This window comes from Eumetopias jubatus, unplaced genomic scaffold, assembly GCF_037043125.1.
Source record: "Eumetopias jubatus isolate StellerSeaLion01/CBP00866 unplaced genomic scaffold, mEumJub1_p1.0 scaffold_3, whole genome shotgun sequence".
Lineage (NCBI taxonomy): Eukaryota > Metazoa > Chordata > Mammalia > Carnivora > Otariidae > Eumetopias > Eumetopias jubatus.
In genome coordinates, this window is record NW_028274809.1 from 4,574,040 (window position 1) to 4,594,249 (window position 20,210).

Genomic DNA, 20,210 nt, shown 5'->3' on the forward strand with positions numbered 1-20,210 from the left:
AGGTGGTAGGCCCCCAGCAAGGGACCCGGCTCTGACCAGCAGCAACCCCCCGAAGGCCGCGCCACAAGGCCCCCCGTGTTCTCTGCTCCCTCCAGCACGCACCTCTCGGGACTCGTCTCTTGAGGAGCTCCTTGATGCCCGTAAGCATGTTTCTTCCCATGTAGCCACCTGTTTGTAGTTCTTGACATGACTGGAGTCGGTCTCAAAGTACTTCCACCCAGGAGCAGAGATCTTCCGGTGCTCACTGCCAACTCTACCACCCTGATTCTTCTCAGGTCATTCATTTTTGAAGGAAACTCACTTTTTTGTCCTGTTAAACCCACCACATTCTAGATCAGGCTGATTGCTTCTTAGTGGGGTGTTTAACTTGTTCACCTAATACCCACATTTAATGGAAATGGGCAGTTAAGTCTACAACCTTGGTTAGATTCACATTCATTTTGGGGGAGGGGAGTTTGTTTTGACAAAAAACTTCATGGTGGAGGCTGTATGCTTACCGTGCCATCCTGGCAAGCTCACTTGTCCCACTGTGAGTGATGTTAAGGATGGATGGATTCAGGTGCTTTCAACTTACGTGTAGATGGGCCAAGTCTCTCAATCCCAGGAAACACAGAGGGGCACTGGGTGAAGAAAAACAGGAAGGGGGAGCTAGCAATCCACACCACTGCAGGCTGGTCACAATGGGCAACCACAGCTCAGTCTGGCTGTGGTCTTTTTTCAGGAAACAGGCCTCGAATTCCAGACCTGAAACTGTCTTCTCAAGACATGGAAGGCAGTGTTATGCCCTGGATCAGGCCTCCATCTGCTGAAGGGCTGCTCAGGGGCTAGCTCCCCCTTACCCTGCTTTATGTGGGCAACCCTTGTGGCGTTATCAGGGTAAGCCCCAGAGCAAACATGGCAGTTGCAGTCAATGCATCAAAAGCAGGCTGCCGTTGGGCTACACCTGCATGCAGGTGGGAGTCTCAGCAGGAGCCAGGGCACAAGGATGGGCTGGCTATATGCTCTCGTTTTCTCAGCCCATGGTCCAAGCAGCCACTGATGCTTCCCTTCCTAGATCCTTGAGGCAAAATACTACAAAGTACGGATTTTCTAATTCTATCTGCACTAGGTGGAATCCTTCTAGAAAGAATTTTCTGCCACCAGTTGTTCGATTACTTCGCAGGTTCAATTTTGTTACTTTGAACATCACTAGGGCATCAATTCATTTATTCTTAAGGTTGATAAATACGGGGGAGATGGAATCAAGCATATCCTGAATTTCTTGTACAATGATGAGGTTATGTAGTATTGTCACTATGAACTTGGGATTAAAAATATAAACACACCGACTTTTCATGCTCAATTTGTCTCATGTTCGACCGATGGGAGCTCCTTCAAGTCAGCTTCTATGAACTTCTGGAAGAACCCTATGAGACTCTGAAACATTCCTGAACCTGGGACATCTTGTACTGGGGATCAACCTGTACAATTATTTCCCCAGACTTGTACCTACTTTTTTTTTTTTTACTTTTATTTATTTGACAGAAAGAGACACAGTGAGAAAGGGAGCACAAAGCAGGGGGGGAGTGGGAGAGGGAGAAGCAGGCTTCCCGCGGAGCAGGGAGCCCGATGCACGGCTCAATCCCAGGACCCTGAGATCATGACTTGAGCCAACGGCAGATGCTTAACGATTGAGCCACCCGGGCGCCCCAACTTGTACCTACTTTGAAAATAAGTTCTGATTCTGCTTAGTTGAAACTGGAGTTTAGAGACCACAATCTGGGCATTATTGATTCTCATTGGTGCTGGGCTGTAACTACTCTAGGCCTTTTTAGTTGGACAGAGCCAGGAACTATTCATTATTTAGAAAGAAAAATCATTTAAGGTTTTTTTTTTTTTTTGAAGATTTTATTTATTTGAGAGAGAGAGAATGAGAGAGAGCACATGAGAGGGGGGAGGGTGAGAGGGAGAAGCAGACTCCCTGCTGAGCAGGGAGCCCGATGCGGGACTCGATCCCGGGACGCCAGGATCATGACCTGAACTGAGGGCAGTTGCTTAACCAATTGAGCCACCCAGGCGCTCAATCATTTAAGGTTTCTATGTGATATTTAAGATTACTAGGTTCTAACAAGATTACCTCATTTCTAAACTGTTTTACCCTAAAATATACTTTTAATAATAGTGATGGTATCACGGTAGTTTTTTGAAATTATATTCACAAAGCTGTATATTCAGTAGGCTGAGATCTTTGTGCCCTCAGTAGACATCCCAGTGACAATGCAGAATCAAAGTACTGGGATCGAGTCACTTGAAATAATTACTGTTTCACTACGTGAAGTTCACTGACCTCCTCCTCTTTCCCTGTAGAGAATCATTTTTACTAGTTTTCGGTTGATCCTTCGACTATTTTTCTGAAATACCCGCAAGCATGTACAGCTGCACGTGCCTCCATATAGCCTTTCTCACCCTCGAAACAACAGTCTAACCTCCTTCTGCTTTCTTTGTCTAGTTTCATTGTGGAGATCACCTTGTTTCCGTCCAGAGACCTTCTCTCTCATTCTCGTGCCTCCAGGAGCTGCACGGCACTGAACACCATTTAGTCACCTCGGGCCCTGTTAATGAACATCTGGATTGATTCCAGCCTACTAAAACTCAGGCCCATGGATACAGCTGGTACTCAACACCTGGAAGTCCAACAACTGGCATCGTCACCTTCTAGCTATGGATCCTCTTCTTGAATTTCCATTTCCTCAACTGTAAAACAAGGGCCTTCTAACAACATGACTCATACGTCGGAGTTCAATAAAATGTTAATTTAAAAGGTATTTCCGTAAATGTTAACAATAACTGAAAAATGTGTTTAAAATGAGCGAAAACATGAATCATGTAATCACCACTATATACTATTTCTATTTAATTAGGAAATTCATATCTTGAGACACAATGACAAACTAGAATGTATCCACAGAAAGACCAGGAGAGTGAAATGTCTAGAAACTATCTCGATAAAACAGTTGATGCAATTAAATATTTATTGAGCAAATGCAGAATAAATGAAGCAGGGGGGCTTTTAACCTGAAGATACAATAAAGACCTCCAAATATTTAGAGGGCATCACACAAAAGCTGAAAGACTTGTTCAGTGTTTCTCCAAAAGGCAGACCTTGAACCAAAGGATAAATATAAGCAACCAGTAGGTTGCAGGATAGTTGTACAAAGTGGATCACTTATCTTAATAGCTTCTTTGCCAATAGAAGGCATTCCACCCTAGGTTTCCCTTCTTCTGAAAGGAACATTACATCTAGTACTTCTCCTGAAGGTCTTAAATAGTTGCATTTTCATGGCAAGCCCTCCACTGCCAGCAATGGATGTAGTCACACTACCAGGAAAAAATCTGAAGTTCACAAACTGGTTTGCTGAGGAAATGGTCTTTGGTTCCTCAGCTATCAGCATTCTGTAGGAGTGATGTTCAGGAGGTGAGGAGGAAGGAGAGCATATTCTCTGAAGGGGGTGCATCAGAAGCCCCGGCAGCTCAGATACTGGCTCTGGGGACGGTCCTCCTCAAACCCCAAATGAATCGCTCTAAGTATCAACCATCGGTGCAGATGGGAGTGTGCCGTGCGCTGGGGCAGGGACAAACAGCTGACAGCCACTGACCTCCACGAAGCAGGAGAGCTGTGTTTAGAAGTCACTAGGAAATATAAACTGTGTAATACTGACGGGCTCCATCCAAACTGTCCAATATTACAAAATGAGAATTGTTTCAACAGCTATTCAGCATAATGTTTAAGGACAAAATATATATAATATACTTTATATATGTATTTTATCACATACTCAGTAAGGAATGCTGAGGTGCTTCATCCATCCAATAAATTGAAAATAAAAATTTTACATTTCTCTATCTGTCAGTATACAGGATTCTGAAGGTGGATCTTGAACTCAGAATGATAGATCAGTTTTCGAGGAAAGCCACATAATCGGTCAGTCTGGCTAACTGCTGTTCGTTGGGGATCGGGGGCACCGGGGCAGGCTCTGCGTGTGAAATATAGAGAGAGACTAAAGTTAGATCCCCGTGTAACGGCGCGTGGGCCCTGCCACCCACACCCTCCAATGCCTGTTAATTTAACAATAAGGAAACTTTCTTATTGATTTTAGACATTTTTGAAAAACAAGCAAAGAAGTCTCAACTTTGATGCGTAGTTTTCCTGAACTGGGAGTAAAGGCATGTCTGGCTTTGCTGAAGTTTCCACGTTACCACGCACAGCTTTTGTTGGAAGGACACTCACCCATGTGAACAGAATTCAGTGAGGAATTACCCAGTATTGACCGTGTGCCAGGCACTGCTCTATTAAATTGTCAGTGAACACAAAAAGCCCCATAAAGAACCCCATCGTCCAGGAATTCAGTTCTAGCTTTTAAGTTCGCGCACGTCAGCCTAGGGATGCCATCTGAGTAAGTGCTGGTGAGCAGCTCTATCACGGCTTCCCTACGTGACACCAACGAGGCTCTGTGGCCAGGCCAGAAGGTGCCCCGGCGTCAAGGTAAGCTCCAGAGGGGAACCCACACGTTCTCTCTTGTAACCGAATATGTTGTCATAAATAGCAAGTATAGAATTTAACCTCTTCATTTATAAGGTTAGAGCTAAGAAAAAAAAGAGACACACGACAAAAAAGAAATAAAGAGTAATGAAACACGTTTTAAATGAGCATATAAAAATACATACCTGATAAAGGAATAAACCGGTTAAAGGACACATCCAGGGCCCCTGTAACTAAGTAAAATTAACAGCACAATTTATAGGAGTCATCAAAGAGAACTTTCACACAGAACATGTTGTTTTTAACACAAAGGCATTGACGACCATTTGCTACTTCTCAAACAGAGTTAACAATTATGCTCTGTATGATTACGTGAGTCTTCTCACCACAGCAGTTTTCTCTCAGCAGCTAGACTCGCCGGGACCATGTCTAACCACTTCCCGTACCTTCACAGGGGAGAGCCCATTGAAATTTGAGTAATTCTTGACCGTGGGGCCAACGATGTCTAAACAACAGGAATTCAGGGCAGGTGGAAGGAACTCTGGGTTGAAGGAGGAGGGCTCACGGATGTGGGCATTAAGCTCAGCTCCAAAGACCTGGCAGAAAAGGGCACTCCTGCCAAGCAGGAGGAGAGACCTTCAAGCAGGATGAGCACAGCTCGCTGCAGGAGGGGGACTGAGGGACTGGGGTTCAGACGGACACAACGAGGGCAGGTCAAATAATTTAAGCCAAAAAACTTAATTTTGTGCAAGTTAAAGCCACTGAGATCTTATTTCAGAGAAGAGTGTACGTGTCTGTAGCACAAGGAGAAAAGGGGGGTATCTGAACAAGATATTTTTTTTTAAAAGGCAACAGTTTAGATATTATGGATAAACATGCTTAGAAATGGCCCCAATAAACAAAAGGATGGGAGACTAACATTTAGTAAAAATTAAGATGTAATAAGGATTATGAAAAACCCATAAAAAATAGGTTTTTATACAGGGATGATGAAAAACCCATATAAAGGAAAAAACACAATAAGGATTATGAAAAACCCACATAAAATGGTTTTCTATACAAGAAATACATTTTTAAAAATTAAGGTAAAACTAGGTGATCTTTAAAATCCTTTCTACCATGTTGATCATTCCACATCTATATTTAACCTGAGTTACTTTCAATTTGCTAGTACAGCAGAACCTTATCATCAAATGACTCAAATGCATGCCTCAGAGCCTGAAGTGGTCTTAGAAGCGGTCAGTGCTGCATACGTGGATGAAGAGCTCCACCTACCTGGCTTTTTGGGCATAACCATTCTTGTGGTGGAGTCCGCTTGCCATCCTTGTTCTAATATACCTAAAAAACGTGTATTTAACACACAAATGAGACCAAAAAACTCCTAGAATTTTCATTTACGAGATCCACAATCTATCAATGATACTACTTGTATGGAAGATCTGACAAGTGCAGGTTACCCTACAATGTGTATTTTTTTCTGGAAAAGTAGATTATAATAGCTTTCTCAGGTGAACTTCCTTTTGAAACATTTCTGAAACGTGGATCGAAGCCATTTTACTCTATCAGGCCGAGAGAATCCCTAGCAGAGAAGCGGTCCTCTGTAAAGGGTGCATTATGGTACTAATCTAGTCAATATAACTAAAACAACGCCCGTGTCTCTAAGGAGGACGTACATGACACCGCCTCCAACTGCTCCATCAGTAGTGACAGAGCCGAGGCCAATGACAAGAACCACAGCTCACACACAGAGTCCTGGCCAGCAGGCACTGTTCCACAGGGATCACTTCAGGTCATCATCACACTACTCTAAGAAGGACACAGGACCATCACCTGACTGATGTGGAAAACGGAGTTTGGAGACTTCCAGGGATGTGTCCTAGGATCACGCAGTTAGCATGGGGGGAGGGTACAGGAGTCCCACCAAGGCAGTCAGTTAGGAGTACGGCTCGGGGCGATGTTATTTATTATGTAATAAACTATGGATCCATTTCAAGACGAATCAAAACAAATGTTTGTGAGTAAGCAACAGTACTGATTTACTCCAGGAACTTTCATTGACCTGCCTGCTATGCATCTAAGATTGTGGTAGACTTTGGAAACTGAGGAACAAGATGTGGTCTTCACAGAGTTCCTATTTTAGTCAGAGAATCAGAAATTCAATCACGGCAAAACAAAGACAACGCTATGAGGCACAGACAATGTTCTATAGCAATCTGCCGAGGGGAGGAGCTAGTTTGGGCATCACGTGAGAAATGAAAATGCAAAAGCACAGCGGAGGTCAGTGGGTAAGAGTTGTTACTGGTGAGAAATATGGAGGAAGAAGAATGGGCCGAAAAGGGGCAGTGGGAGGAGACTGCCTTTACCAAGTACGGGTGAAATGAGGATTTCTACACGTGAATCATGAGGTCAATTAAGATTTTCTTAAAAAAATACATTTATCAACATGTTGATTTTCAGAGGAAAAGAAGTAATTTAAAGAAATTACAAAGTTTAAGCTCTGAATCATGAACATAATACTACTCGCCCGCCATACTTACAAAAGCAACTAATTTGTACACCCTTCACTTTCTTGTATCTGGCATTTCCCACCACTTATAAGACTGTAAGACCAGGTGTAATCGGAGCTGCATGGACTTGTCTCAAACGCCTTACTCCGCCCCTTGCTGTCCCTTTCAGTAACAATGTTCCCGCCACATCCCTCCCTGCCCCACCCACTCCCGGTCAACAGTGGCTCTGAGGCCCCTTCCTGGGCATCATCTTGGGAAGGCACCCCACCATTTCACAGGCCCACCGTTAACTTAAGTCTTCATCAAAGTTCTTGGAAATAAAAGTAGAAAATACTCAGGGATCCGGCCCTGGGAACCATGATAGAAAATGACTACAGGAACATCAAAGAGGTTCCAATAAGGAAAGAGCCAGAAAGATCGCATACAACAAGGGCACACCACACAGACATAGCTGAATGGTAACTTCATCAAAATGGCAAAGTACTCCTCTGCAAAACTTGTGTTCTAGGATATCATTAACTGCCTCTGGCAAAAAGTGCTTTAAACGTAAATAAGAATCTGAAATTTCTTATCCACACCCAGAAATCCAAAAAGTTTTTCCTGAACTCATTTGGTGGCGAAAGCAGTTGCGAGGCCCTGTTAGGTCTGGATACGGTATCTCCTCGCACCGCTGAGCGGGATGCTCACACCAGCCGCCCCAGAACCACTGCTGGGCCTGCCGACAGCCTGCTTCTGTGCCCGGCCCTGCCAGGGGTGGGGGGTGGGAGTTGGGGGTTGGAGGCGGTGGAGTTGGGGGGGGATGCCACACAGGTTTCCCTTTCCAGGGAACGAATACCGCCTGAATTCCAAAACCAACCTGCTCCAACAAGTCACACTTCCCCTTCCGTGGAAGGTAAACAGCGAGCTCACACTACCTTTCACGGCCTCTTCCACGGGGAGCCCGACAAAGGCAGCGAAGTCGTCTGCAATGATGGAGGTGTAGGCTTGAGAGACCAGGGCGAAGGCCCTTCTCCTCGTTGCATCTGTGGGGGGAATGGATGGGTGGCAGATAGTGAACCAAGAGCTGGCGTTTTTAACACACAATTCAGTTATGTGATTGGCCTTGTCCAAATTTTACAAGCGAGACTAGCTCGACCCAAAGGTTTCTATGCTTACAGATGCAGGCACATGTGCCTGGCATGAAAGAAGTACTCTGATATTGCCGAATAAACAATCAATTCCTTGTACTTCCTCTCAGACAGCAAATCTCCCTTGGAGGACAATGAAATTTACAAAGAAGGAAAAAAGTTAATATACATAAGACCAAAAATCTAAGAAAATTTCATTTAAATATATTTATGCACTTCGTATATAATTTTCCTTAAATTTCTTTTTTAATCCCACTTACAAACACTGGACTGAATGGAGCAGAAATGATCTACTTCGGTAATTAGTTGTCCTTTCTGAGGAGGGTCTCTGATCTAGTATCACACCTAGGAATTGCAGAACAAGCCCTGTAACTAGAGCACTCTTCTGTTAACAAGAAAACCATAAGCCCCAAATGCTGAGTCAGCAAACTGAGACTTAATACCGAACAGTTTCAACCTCCCCTAGAAACATAGTCTTAAGAGGTCAGGTGGAAATTTCCCGAGCCTGTGGAACAGGTAATCTGTCACATAGGCCCCCCTCCATCCCCCAAAAGGAGAAGACTCCCCACTCTACCCTTAAGGGAAGGTGACCTGGCCTGAAACATTCCTTTCTTTTCTTTTGGGCTAGTAACGTCCCTGCCCCAAGTTCCTTCCTATGAAAACCCACCATTATGTACAGCTCTTCAGAGCTCCCCTCTACTTGCTGGATGGTATGCTGCCCAATTCATGGACTGCTTAATAAAGCCAATTAGATCTCCAAATTTACTCAGTTGAATTTTTGTTAACACTAACTTTTGAGTCTGCTCTAAACTATTGACTTTATTTGGGTTCAAATCCTAAGGTCAAATCCTGAATGACTGAACCTAATTGGAGGGTGGGAGGGTGGGGCTGCAAACAATTCCAGCAACAAAACCTCCCTAGAGATGACATGTGGGATTTCCCCAGGCTTACATTCCCACACTGACTATTCCAGAAATGAGGCAGAGACAAAAAGTCAATGGTAGGAACTGAGGTCCAGCTAGCCTGTCTTCCTGCCCACTGCTCTTCCAGGAACATAAGGGCTCCACCATCTGGCTGTCAACATGCTTAAAAATATTCTGGATTTTACTTTCCACATTTAATAGGCCAGTACATATGTACAGTATAGCCCCATACTGAAAATCCTCTCTCCATTCCTGGGACATTGCCTGACAACCGCACCAAGCTCCTTGGGCACCCTTTGCTCCCAGTTAGGCCCCCGGCTCTCAGAAAGTCTCACACCTTCTCATCTCCAGGCTTTGGGTTTATGCTGTTGTGTGATGTCTGCTCTCTACGACTCCTAGGTCAGTTTACAAACTCCTCCTGCAGCACTGAAGTTCACTGCCATCTCTGTCCTTCTCTAAATTCAGTGTTGTTTATGCTACCTGTTTAACAAGCATGCTTTTACCACCTACAACACACTGCCCCACCCCTCCCCACTCCCATCACCTCAATGATCCCTAAACTTCTCTACAGGAGGAGGGCTGTCTTTATATCTTTATACCCCCCTAAAGAGCCCAGCCTCTCTAACGAAGTATATGCTGAAGACGTGCTTGTTGACGGTATCACCAGGACGAAGCCTTTGGCTTTGTTCCCTCATATTTCTTAAAGATCTCGGACGTTCCATCGCGTTTCTTCACTGCTCACTGAGCCTGATGTCCTCGCCAGCTTCCGCTCAGCCGGTACTGCCCCTCCTTCCATGCCTTCAGTCAACTCCCTCCTTCTTCCTACCAACCACTCAGCACATAACCTCACGCTGGACTTGAAAACATCGTAGCATAAGGGAACTTTCCCTTATTTGAAGGCCATGGGCACTCAGTGAAAAAGAGCCAAGAGCAACAATGGAAAAGGGAAATCCAAGTGTGCACCAAGAACCATACCCCCTTGGAAAGCCCACCACATTTTAAAAATATTAACCTGAGTTCAAGCACTCTGGTCAGATTTTTAGAACTGAGAGGAGATGGGGAGTAGAAGAAGAGACACAGACAGGCAGGCCTGGCACACGGCAGAGAAGCAAGCACACGGGGAGACGGAAGCGGGTGGGCAGAGGAAGCAAAAATACAGGCTTGGAGTGTTCCACAGGGTCAGTGAGAGGCTACACAACTGGGGCTGCTTGTAACCACTCAGGGACATTCTAGTCACTGTGTGACCCTTAAGATCTGTGAAATGTGTCACCTCATGAGGGCATGCATTAGAATGACAAGCTGGAAAGGGGAATCCACTGAGCCAGCACCTAACACCTGTGGCAGTTCACCACGGGACAAAGTCCTGGGGAGACCCTAAAAGAATGCTCACTCTGCTGTGTAAAAAATACCTCAACATGCTTATTATATCCCAGCAACTGCCAGGTGCTAGTGCTGCAGACAGAGGTCAGATGAGCCGGCTGTCCTGTGCTTCCTAACCCACCTCTGCTCTTCTGTTCCAGGGAGTCTGGGCACCACTGCCCGTGGCACCTGCACGCTCCCGCCTGGTGAGTGGATCCACGGGTCACGGGAACATACTTCCTCTGCGCCCGCCCTGCCTTGCTCTAGCTGCTCCTCAGCTCCTGGGGGCAGCCCCTTTCTGTGACCTCAGCAGTGTGGATCCCTCGCCTCCTCCCTTTGGGCCTAGAGTAAGAATGGCTACTGTCCACACCCAGCCCCTGGGTGCTTTGTCAGTCCCTGCTGGCTGCCTTTAAGAGACCTCTCTTTCACTAGCCTCTCTTCACTGAAGCCATTTTCAATTTTCTGGTAGGACTGCGACTAATTCAGAACAGAAAAGGAAAAGACCTGAGAATGCGAGTGTTCTTAAAACAATCTAGGAAACCGAAAATTTGTAATACATTAAAAAGCAAAATGTCAAATTTAGCAGTAATTCAAATCTGTTATAAGACTTCCTTCACCAGGCTTCACCTTATGGAGGAAAATACAGTACCATTCATGAATCTGGGGATTTGTAAAATTCTCAGGGTATATTCACAGATATTGCAGGTGAACAGATGAGTGCTTATATGTATTAATTAATTAAGCATATGTAAGTGCTTATACATATTAATTTATTTCTAACCACCATACTACTTATGATTGCACTTTACAAATGAGAAAAGTACAGAAGGGTCACTCAAGTGGCAGAACCAGGATGTGAACTCCAGAAGTATGGCTCCAGAGTCCAAACTCTCCCATGTTGTGCTCCACAGCCTCCCAGGGGCCCGCGGCACTGCCTTCGAAGTATTGCATCTAACAGGGCTGGAGGCAGAGGCGGTCCTGGGAGGAAACACCGCTGCACCCACTGAAGGCACACAGGGAATATTTGCTGCGTGGGTCAGGAGATCTGAGCCCTAGTCCTACCAACGACCTTGCTGTAGGCCACTGGGAAATGGCCCGCAGCCTGTGCCCTCACACTACAATCCTAAGACTGAACCAGATACTACAAAAAACCACCCCCACACTCTTTTCTCCTCTGGACTTACGTGAAGAGGTGAAGGCGGTTTCCTGGGGGAAAACCCCAAACTGCCCCTACTGTACCTGAGCAACTTTATACCACACTCCTCCCTTCCCACCCACTGGCTGGCCCTGCACTCCTGCTCATGTCCTTCATACTTAAAGTAAGTGCCTCCTGTTTTGTCCCTTACATTGTTGTTTTATGCTGCCAGAGCTTTACCATCGTAAGAGAAATGAGGCACATCTGAGAAGCAACCTTCCCCTTCCGCTCCCCTGAAAAGAGGATATCCCTTGCCCGAATAATGAGTAGTTATTCAAGCATTCCTGCCCACTGACTCCTCCAGAGCAGGAAGGCAGACAGTCAAGGCAGGTATTAATGACAGCAACGAGGTAACAGTAAGAAACAAGGATTGAACAACATGAAAAGAAGTTACTATATGAATTTATAAAAGAGTGAACCAACAAGTGTCAGGGGCAGGAGAACAGAGAGAGAGGCAGGGTCCAGTTTCATCATGGGATCAGTGCTATGTCACACAGGCTCGTGATCTTTCAGAGCAATGAAAAAAAACATCTGAGCATCTGTGTACTATATTGACTAGTTACAAATCCAGAAGCTGGAGACAACCCCTATCAAAGCCTGAGGTCAAAAGACTCCAAAGCACAGTCTCTACTTTCAAATACATGGGGTTTAAAATCTTAACCACCCCATACCTTGAGCTTATTAGAGCATCACAAGATTTCGTTTTAGTAGCAAAAAAAATCCTTTTACTGACAAGAGCAATTTCAATCTAGAACTAAGAGACAGTGAGCCCCTTAGCTGCCGATATAACCTCAAGCAAGACGAAATGAAGAAGTATGGTTACAGCAAATCCTCACATGTGAAATGAAGAAGCATGATTATAGCAAATCCTTACAAAAGAATTTTGAAAGCTGCCCTATCCACCTAGCAGAAAATATCTATTTTTTAAAACACATCACTGACTTACTTCAATATCGCAGCACTTAGAGAACAGGTCTAATTTAATTCTTAACCACGAAGAAACACTACCTCTAAGTGCTTCCATGATTGGCTGGACCGTCTCAGACCACTGGTGTGCGTTGATGGTCGTATAGATCCCAGGGAAATCTCTCTGCCAGATTCTTTGTCCTACTGACCAAATTCCCCCAAGTTCAGAATTTGCCTGCAATAAATATCACTGCCTTTGAGGATAGTCACTCCGCAGATTTACCAACAACTGTATCTTAAAACATAATTCAACATTTCTCTTAAGACGTATAATTACTTCTTCAGCCAAATCACTATCAAAAAGGTTTTTAGATGCTGTGGACAGTAATGCAAAATTTATTTGTATGGTTTATACACATTTTTATTATAACAGAAAATTAAAGCATAAGACAGTTGTCCAAAAATATTTCAGAATTAAGTCTGGAAATTAATTTTTTTAAACACTGTTTTTTCAGAATGTTGTATTTGTATTTCATCTGTACATATATGTGATCGACGTTATGCAGAATATTCATATATATATGTGCATGTAAAATACATATACATACTTTTTGGGCAAAAGTAATAGTAAAATGACTAATAATAAAGATTGTCAATCTAAGATGTCATACACTGTAGCCTCTCCCAGGAAAGAATTCCTGCTAACATCACTGAAACTGATGAGTGTAATTTATAGTTCTTTATTTTAAGTCAATGAAGCTGGAGGAACATTCCAATCTTACTTAATAGAATGTCTGGAGAAGAAAGAGAATAAAAATACTAAAATGAATTGCTGCTGAATATCAATAATGAACAGAAGAATTCAAGTGAATTCCTGGTAATATTTGGTGAATGTTTAAAAAATTCACTTCGCATTTATGCTAGAAACAGGGAATCCCATGAAATTAAAAATGTATTTCATTCCACTTTGGAAGAAACTTTTAAGATATTATTTCATCTAATCTCCCAACCAAAGAAATCTAAAATCCTAATTAGCAAAAATAATCTTAATGCTGTGAAAATCATTTTTAGGATATTCTTGGAAATAATACCAATTTCAAAGTAAATGCCACTACTACATAAATTAGTTAAAAAAGCAAAACAAAACACAAACCAAACCTTTATTAAAAGGTCTCAGTTGTTTGCCAGGCAAAGTGACACTTACAAGAAGTGTTTTAATAAACATGATCAGTAGAAGCTGAGCACAGATTTCTATACCATCCAAGGGAAATTAAATTTCTGATCAGAGAAATTTGTAGATCTGTTCTTAAACTTTAATACCAGTTTAGTAACTATTTCTGTGAACCACAGGGGAAAGAAAACAGAAACTTTAAAAACTTTAGAAGGTTGCCATTTAAATGAATGCTGTTACTACATTCAAGTAGTAGGATACATTGAAGAATACTTACAGATTTTATAGCAGGTGGTATCCGTTTCCAAAGATATCTTGCATTATTCCTAATTTACATCCCCCCAAGAAAGAATAAGCAATTAAAAAAAAATCATCTCAGTAAATGTTTAAAATTCTAGATCTCACTGCAAACACACAGAAGTATATTTTAAAATACTCTGTATTTTATAGAGTGAAATTTAGTTTTATATGAATTTGTCCATGGGAAGTAAAGTAGCTTTCCAGATAAAAAAACATAAAATACTTGCACCAAAGTAATATTTTGACATTTTTAGTGGATTTTTTAATTAACGATCTAGATCTTAAATTAAGGCAACGGTACACTAAAAACACAAACACTCAAGTAGGTAATTTATTCATACATAAACAAATTTCTATTCAAGGCTCCGGAATTCCCTGACAATGTATGTGACACACAATGCTTTTCTCCTTATCATGAGCCCTCCTCTGACCAATGAGTGCAGAGCCACCAAAACTTCAAGGCAGTTTTTAAGAGTTTGAAAACTTGAACTACAACAAACATACGATGAGAGGATTATAAAAATGAAACCGACAGCTCATATGATATATGTCTAATAGAAATCGCAGGTTAGTTTTTTTTAAAAGGTATGAAACAAAAAGGTTGAATAGAATTTGCCAACAACATTTAACAGTAATCACTGACGATTCATAGCACAAGGGACTCCTGTATGCTTATGCTTTCTGACTTTCCGTCAATGAACATGAATTAGGAATAACTAAAAAACAACACCTTTAAAAAATTCTCATAGGTGTTGTTACTTAAATTTCTCTTTCTCAATCTTCCCTTTCAGTTTCTCTTGATCTACTGATTACATATGAAATTAAGTAAACAGAGGTCATACGAAAGTTTTCTAAAGACAAAAAAGGTCAACAGAATTAAAGGAATTTATTGACACTGTAGTTTCTCATAACAAATTAGGATGTGTTTTTAGAGAATATATGTAAAACAAGTGTATCTTAAAACAACTCAGCCTAATCATAGTTTGAGTCAGGATTCAATATATGGAACAGGTGTATTAATTATTACAACAGAAGATAAAGCTCCTTGCACCTCATGTTTTAATGATCTCTCTTCAATGCAAGAGTAATTTCTGTACAATCCTGATGAAGCTGCTGCTCTTGGCTTTAGGTAGAAGGTACTTACATGTCATTGTGAAGCAGATATAAAGCTAACAGCTGACCATACACTGGGGGAGTAGCAATTCCTCCAGGAGCCTATAAGGCCAAAAACGAGAAACCTTATTTATATTTACACTTAAAAAAAAAAAGATTTTATTAACACTGTTCTAAAAAATAAGCCTATTTTATAATACTTAGTACTACAGATATAGAAAGAGCTCAGAGAGGTACCAAACACTAAAAATCACAGTGTTAAGTTTAGATCTGCCATCAGCTGTGATTTTCTCTCTCTCCAAAGCTCTGTGTCTTTATATGCACGAGAATATTTAAACGGGATTCCTTTCCCAGTTCTCAACTTCTTAAACGGTCTTACTATTAAAAGAAACAAACATTTCCAACAGATTCCTAAAGCACTATGATTCTGCCCATTCTTATCAAGTATGTTGAATAGCTAAGTAATGAGTGATGCATGGGAAAAAAACAAACACACAGCCGAGTGTTACAAAGACATTACTCCCTTCATTCAAATTTGATTCATTCAAAAAAGATCTATTAAGTGTTTATTAGTGAGCTGCTGCTTCTGGCTGTTGTCTCCTTTGGTTAATTAACTTTTTATACTAATGTTGTACATGGTTTTCCAGTGCCTTTCTAAGGAAAAAAACCTCAATTAACTTTAAGAGCTGCATGATACAACTTTCACCAGTCTTACACAAGACCGAACGGTAAGCTTAGGTGGTGACATTATGAGACTAAGGACTTTCCTAGTTGAAAAAAGGTTACTCCTTCTTTAGTCTGTGTGTATGCCTGCACAAACGCCCTTAACGAAATCCACATTCTCCCGCCTTCCACCATACGAGGAGGAAAGATGCCCAGTCCGATTAACACAGGAAACATACTGGAGGACGTCAGGAGCAAAGATGCCCAGAGTTTTCGCACTCACTAGCGGAAAACAAACAACAAAAAGCTCCCAGCGAGCTTGGGGAGAAGGGGTCCAGACCCGTAGCCTTCGGAGCGGACCCCGGCGTCCCGAGCTCCCCAAGCCCAGCTCCCGCGCCCGCCGCAAGCCCCGCGGGCCCTGTTACCCTGGAAACCGGCACCGCCCCGGGACCGCAGAAGACCCCGCGGTTTCTCCGAGCGCGACGGGAACGGCTACCTCGAGCTCCTGGTTCTCGCACTGATCCAGCAACTTTTTGAAACTAAAGGCACTTTCCGCCATCACCGCCACTGGCATCTTCCCGGCCGGTCCTACCGCGGCAACCCCACGAAAGCAGACCCCAGACTGTCCCTCGGGCCGTCGCGCCCGCAATGACGTACAAGGCCGCCGTCGCCGCTGAGCGCCCCGGCGCAGCTGCGCCGTCGGTTCCGGCGCGTAGTCGGACGCCACTGCTCTCGGGAAGGGTCGCTGCCGCTCTGGCCGGCGCTCTCGGTGCTGTGGAGGACCCGCCCCGCCTCGCGGGAAGCGGCTTCCGGAGCGCGAGGCCAGAACTGGGAAGGGAGGGGTGTGCGCAGATTCCAGGACAGCTCGGCGTCTCGGGTTTGCGGCCCGACACGCATGCGCACTTCGAGGAGCAAGCCTTTCCTGCTGGTCCCGGGCATGCTCGCGGGCCTGGCTTGGCGCCCCTCCTGCACTCCCAGTCGGGTTTTCTGAAACTGGTCAGGTGTGGGCTTCAGGCCCGGGGCCAGCGCAGCTGGACCGCTCACCGGGCTTGGAGACCCGGCCCCGGATCGCCCCGGCCGCCCCCGCCTCCCGGCCTCCGTGGGCGCTCCCTAGTGCTTTTCGCCCGCGGACGCTCTAATGTGCAGTTGCATGGACTTATTGCCGTGTTGCCCTTCACGAGACCGCCTGCGAAGAGGCTTCTGTTTGTGTCCTGCTGCGGGGTTGGACGCACAATTTGTGGGCCCAGAGCAAACTGGAAATGCAGGACCCTCGTTCAAAAAATGGGAGGGGGGCCTTAAGGGTAATATAATGTAAAGCTTTCTCCTTTGACTGCACTGTACCTCAATTTTTCATGTGCTTTTTGCTATTTAATATTCTAAGTAAAGAAAAATTAAAATTTTAAATTATTAGCATGAATCTTAACATCCGTCTTTATATGGTGTACAGCCAGTTTTAAATTCATATGTAAGTGCGTTTAACTCTTACGTGGAATCACAGAAATCACGCAATTCGTATTTCATAGCTCATAGATGCACACGTATGTTGTTCTTATTAAAGCCATGGAAATACTGCACAAAAGTGACAACTATTTTTCATGCACTTCATTTCATGCACATAGTCTACCAGCACTTTCTACCCTCTGTGTACTGATGGGTAAGGAAGACCAGAGAGGAAGAGGACCATTCCCTTTGATGCTATGTTACCATTTTCAGCACAAAGGAATATTTCAGCAGGATTGCAAGGAAGTAACGTTAAGTAATGTAAGTAAGAAAGAACGGTCAAGAGCGTTCCTTGGATGTTCATGTTCCTTAGGACACCATTGCCTTCATTGTATCTTTGAAGAAAGTTCAGGTTCCAAGGGAAAATGTGGCTTCTCAGGGCTATCTGCATGCAGCTAACTCAGTTGTAGACACAGTGCGCTTACCTTGTGAACACACCTTGAGGCTCGCTGAACTCCCATCATTGGGGGTCCGCTGGGAATTCATGTGGTATTTGGAGCACTGTGGAAGGGCAGGGAACACACATACCGCTCGTACCTCTTGGCACACGTGTAAATGCTCGGTTGTCCCTATGGGCTTCACTTGCCAAACATGCTCAAAGGTAAAATTACTAAGAATTTCAAGACAGTGACAGCATCACTGATTATTTTTCCTGAATCAACACTGTTTCCATGGGGAAATGACTGTGTGTAATAATGCTTCAGATGGAATACAAAGATAAACCACTACAAAACTCAAAGAGTTGGCAACATTGAATAGGAAGATACACAGGGGTGCCTGGGTGGCTCAGTTGGTGAAGCGTCCGGCTCTTGATTTAGGCTCAGGACATGGTCTCAGGGTCGTGAGATCCAGCCCTGAGTTGGGCTCCGGGGCTCAGTGCTCTGGGGGTGGGGGAGGGGTCTGCTTGAGTTTCTCTCTCTCCAAAAAAAAAGGGGGGGAGGTACAGAAATAGCTGGTGTAACTGGAGATATTTTGGAGAAATAAAGCAACCAAATTTCATCTATCACACGAAGAAGAGGAGCGCCCAGAGGCAAAATGATTCTAAGACCATTTGACATAAATTCAATGAACAGGATTTAAAATTTTTAACGTGTAATAATGGCTGCCAACATATTTGGGGTAAAGTAAGATTCAGTGATCAACTTCCCAATGATTTTGATAAGGAAAACCTGTGTCCTAAGATGGCCGAATGAGCGGGCAGGAGAGTCCCAGTCCTTGCCCCAGGGCTCTTCCCAGTTCTTCTCCCTGCTCTGCTTCCCGCGCACACCAATCTGGGTTCTTCTCCCTGCCCCGCTTTGCGCAGGGGCCAAGAGTGCCAAGTATGTGGAAGTACAAGTGTATAAATTGCCCCCTTTGTTTGTGCTCAGGTCTCAGACCTTTGGAGACCACTCTCCTCTGAGCTAGCTGGTGTTAAATAAACCTCCTATCCTCCAAGATCTCCGGGTGCCACTTGGTTCTTAAGTCAGGAGATCCTGTTCAGGTTCTGTAACATTTGGTTCCCTAACCGGGAAATGCAACTGCACTGGCCCATTGTTGCCACCGGTTTGGGGCAATGGCAGGGCGGTGACTGAATGAGGGATCATAAAGGAGAAGGCGCGCCCTGCCTAATATTTGGCCGTCTCCCGCCCTGGTTGCCTCAGGCCGCCCGCTCTGCTGTTCCCGCTGGACTTGAGGAGACTTGGCAGGTGAGAACCTGGTCCTGACATCGGATTCCAGTAAGACCTGGGGCCCCAGGACCCAGACAGGCCCACCCCCATTGGGGTGGAAGTGGAGCCTGATCACCTCCCAGAGACCTCTTAGAGGTCTCACAGGTAGGGATTCCCAGGGAGGGAATGTAATAACTTCTGGAGTGTGAATGTGCCGTCCGACCTGGCTTGCTCAAGCGGACTGATTCTGTGACTCCACGCCAGCACCCTTAAGGTGCCCAGAAGTCTGTGGAGTCTGAGTGGACCTGTCTGCGATTCCATGGTGAATGGCATACAGTCTATGGCGGCATCGGAAGAGATTCCGATCGTAAGTCACAATGCTGAGAGCGCTACGGCTAAGCCTCAGCTAATCTCCTTTGAGACATGGCCAGATGGGTATCTGACTGGTCTCCTCACCTCAGGAGCCACCCCCCACTTTGTCTGTCTCTGCGCCACTGCCCATGGGGACATCACCATGGGGTCAGGGCAGAGTAAACCTACAGTGCTAGAGACAATGATCAAAAATTTCAAGAAGGGGTTTTTGGGAGATTATGGAGTCAGGATGAACCCCGGCAAGTAGAGAACCGTATGTGAATTGGAATGGCCCAACTTTGATGTTGGGTGGCCTTCAGAAGGGATATTGGACGTCCCAATGACTTGTCGAGTATGGCAAGTCAAACAGGAGAACCAGGACACCCTGACCAGTTCCCGTACATTGACTCCCGGCTAGGAATTGCTCAGACCCTTCCCCCCTGGGTGTGATTTGCTTGCAATAGGCAGGGACAGGCCAGGGCCTTAATTGCCTCATCCAAGCGACCTAAAGAAAATCAGCAAAAGCCCCAGTCTCCACAAATCCTAGCCAGAGATCCCGAGGATGAACCGATCCTGCCCCCACTGTATGTACCCCCAAGACCGCCCACATCTGGCCCTTCAGCTCCAGACACTCTGCCGCCATCAGTTTCACCAGCACCCCAGGCCCAGAAGATCCACCGGCACCCCCAGGCAAAGATCCACTGTCTCCAGGACCAGCAGCCAGGCTGAGCCCCAGGCCAGGTGCAAGCACCCTCCAAATGCTGGTACGAGAGACACGGGAACCTGAGAGGCACGATGAAGATGGGACAGTCCAATCCAGGCATTCCGTGATGTATTATCAGCCTTTCTCCACCACCGGCCTCCTCAACTGGAAACATAACACCCCATCCTACTCTGAGAAACCACAGGCTATGGTAGATCTCATAGAAT

The 20,210-nt window shown here is 44.7% G+C and overlaps 1 protein-coding gene across 3 annotated transcripts; it reads right to left on the reverse strand.

Annotated features, from left to right (window-relative positions):
- Positions 1 to 2,993: 2,993 nt before the first annotated feature.
- Positions 2,994 to 16,451, reverse strand: COPS8 (COP9 signalosome subunit 8). Of its 3 annotated transcripts, none has more exons than XM_028105274.2 (8): positions 16,280 to 16,450; positions 15,152 to 15,222; positions 13,985 to 14,033; positions 12,639 to 12,771; positions 7,941 to 8,048; positions 5,795 to 5,857; positions 4,705 to 4,746; positions 2,994 to 4,013 (listed from the first exon to the last, which is right to left on the reverse strand). In XM_028105274.2, exons 1-8 carry the CDS (start codon positions 16,355 to 16,357, stop codon positions 3,934 to 3,936), a joined length of 624 nt encoding a protein of 207 aa, XP_027961075.1. In that variant the 5' UTR covers positions 16,358 to 16,450; the 3' UTR covers positions 2,994 to 3,933. The 3 variants fall into 3 exon arrangements, with proteins under 3 accessions (XP_027961075.1, XP_027961074.1, XP_087877603.1); XM_028105273.2 differs by having other exon boundaries at positions 4,705 to 4,752; XM_088021477.1 differs by lacking the exon at positions 5,795 to 5,857 and having other exon boundaries at positions 4,705 to 4,752; positions 16,280 to 16,451.
- Positions 16,452 to 20,210: the final 3,759 nt, after the last annotated feature.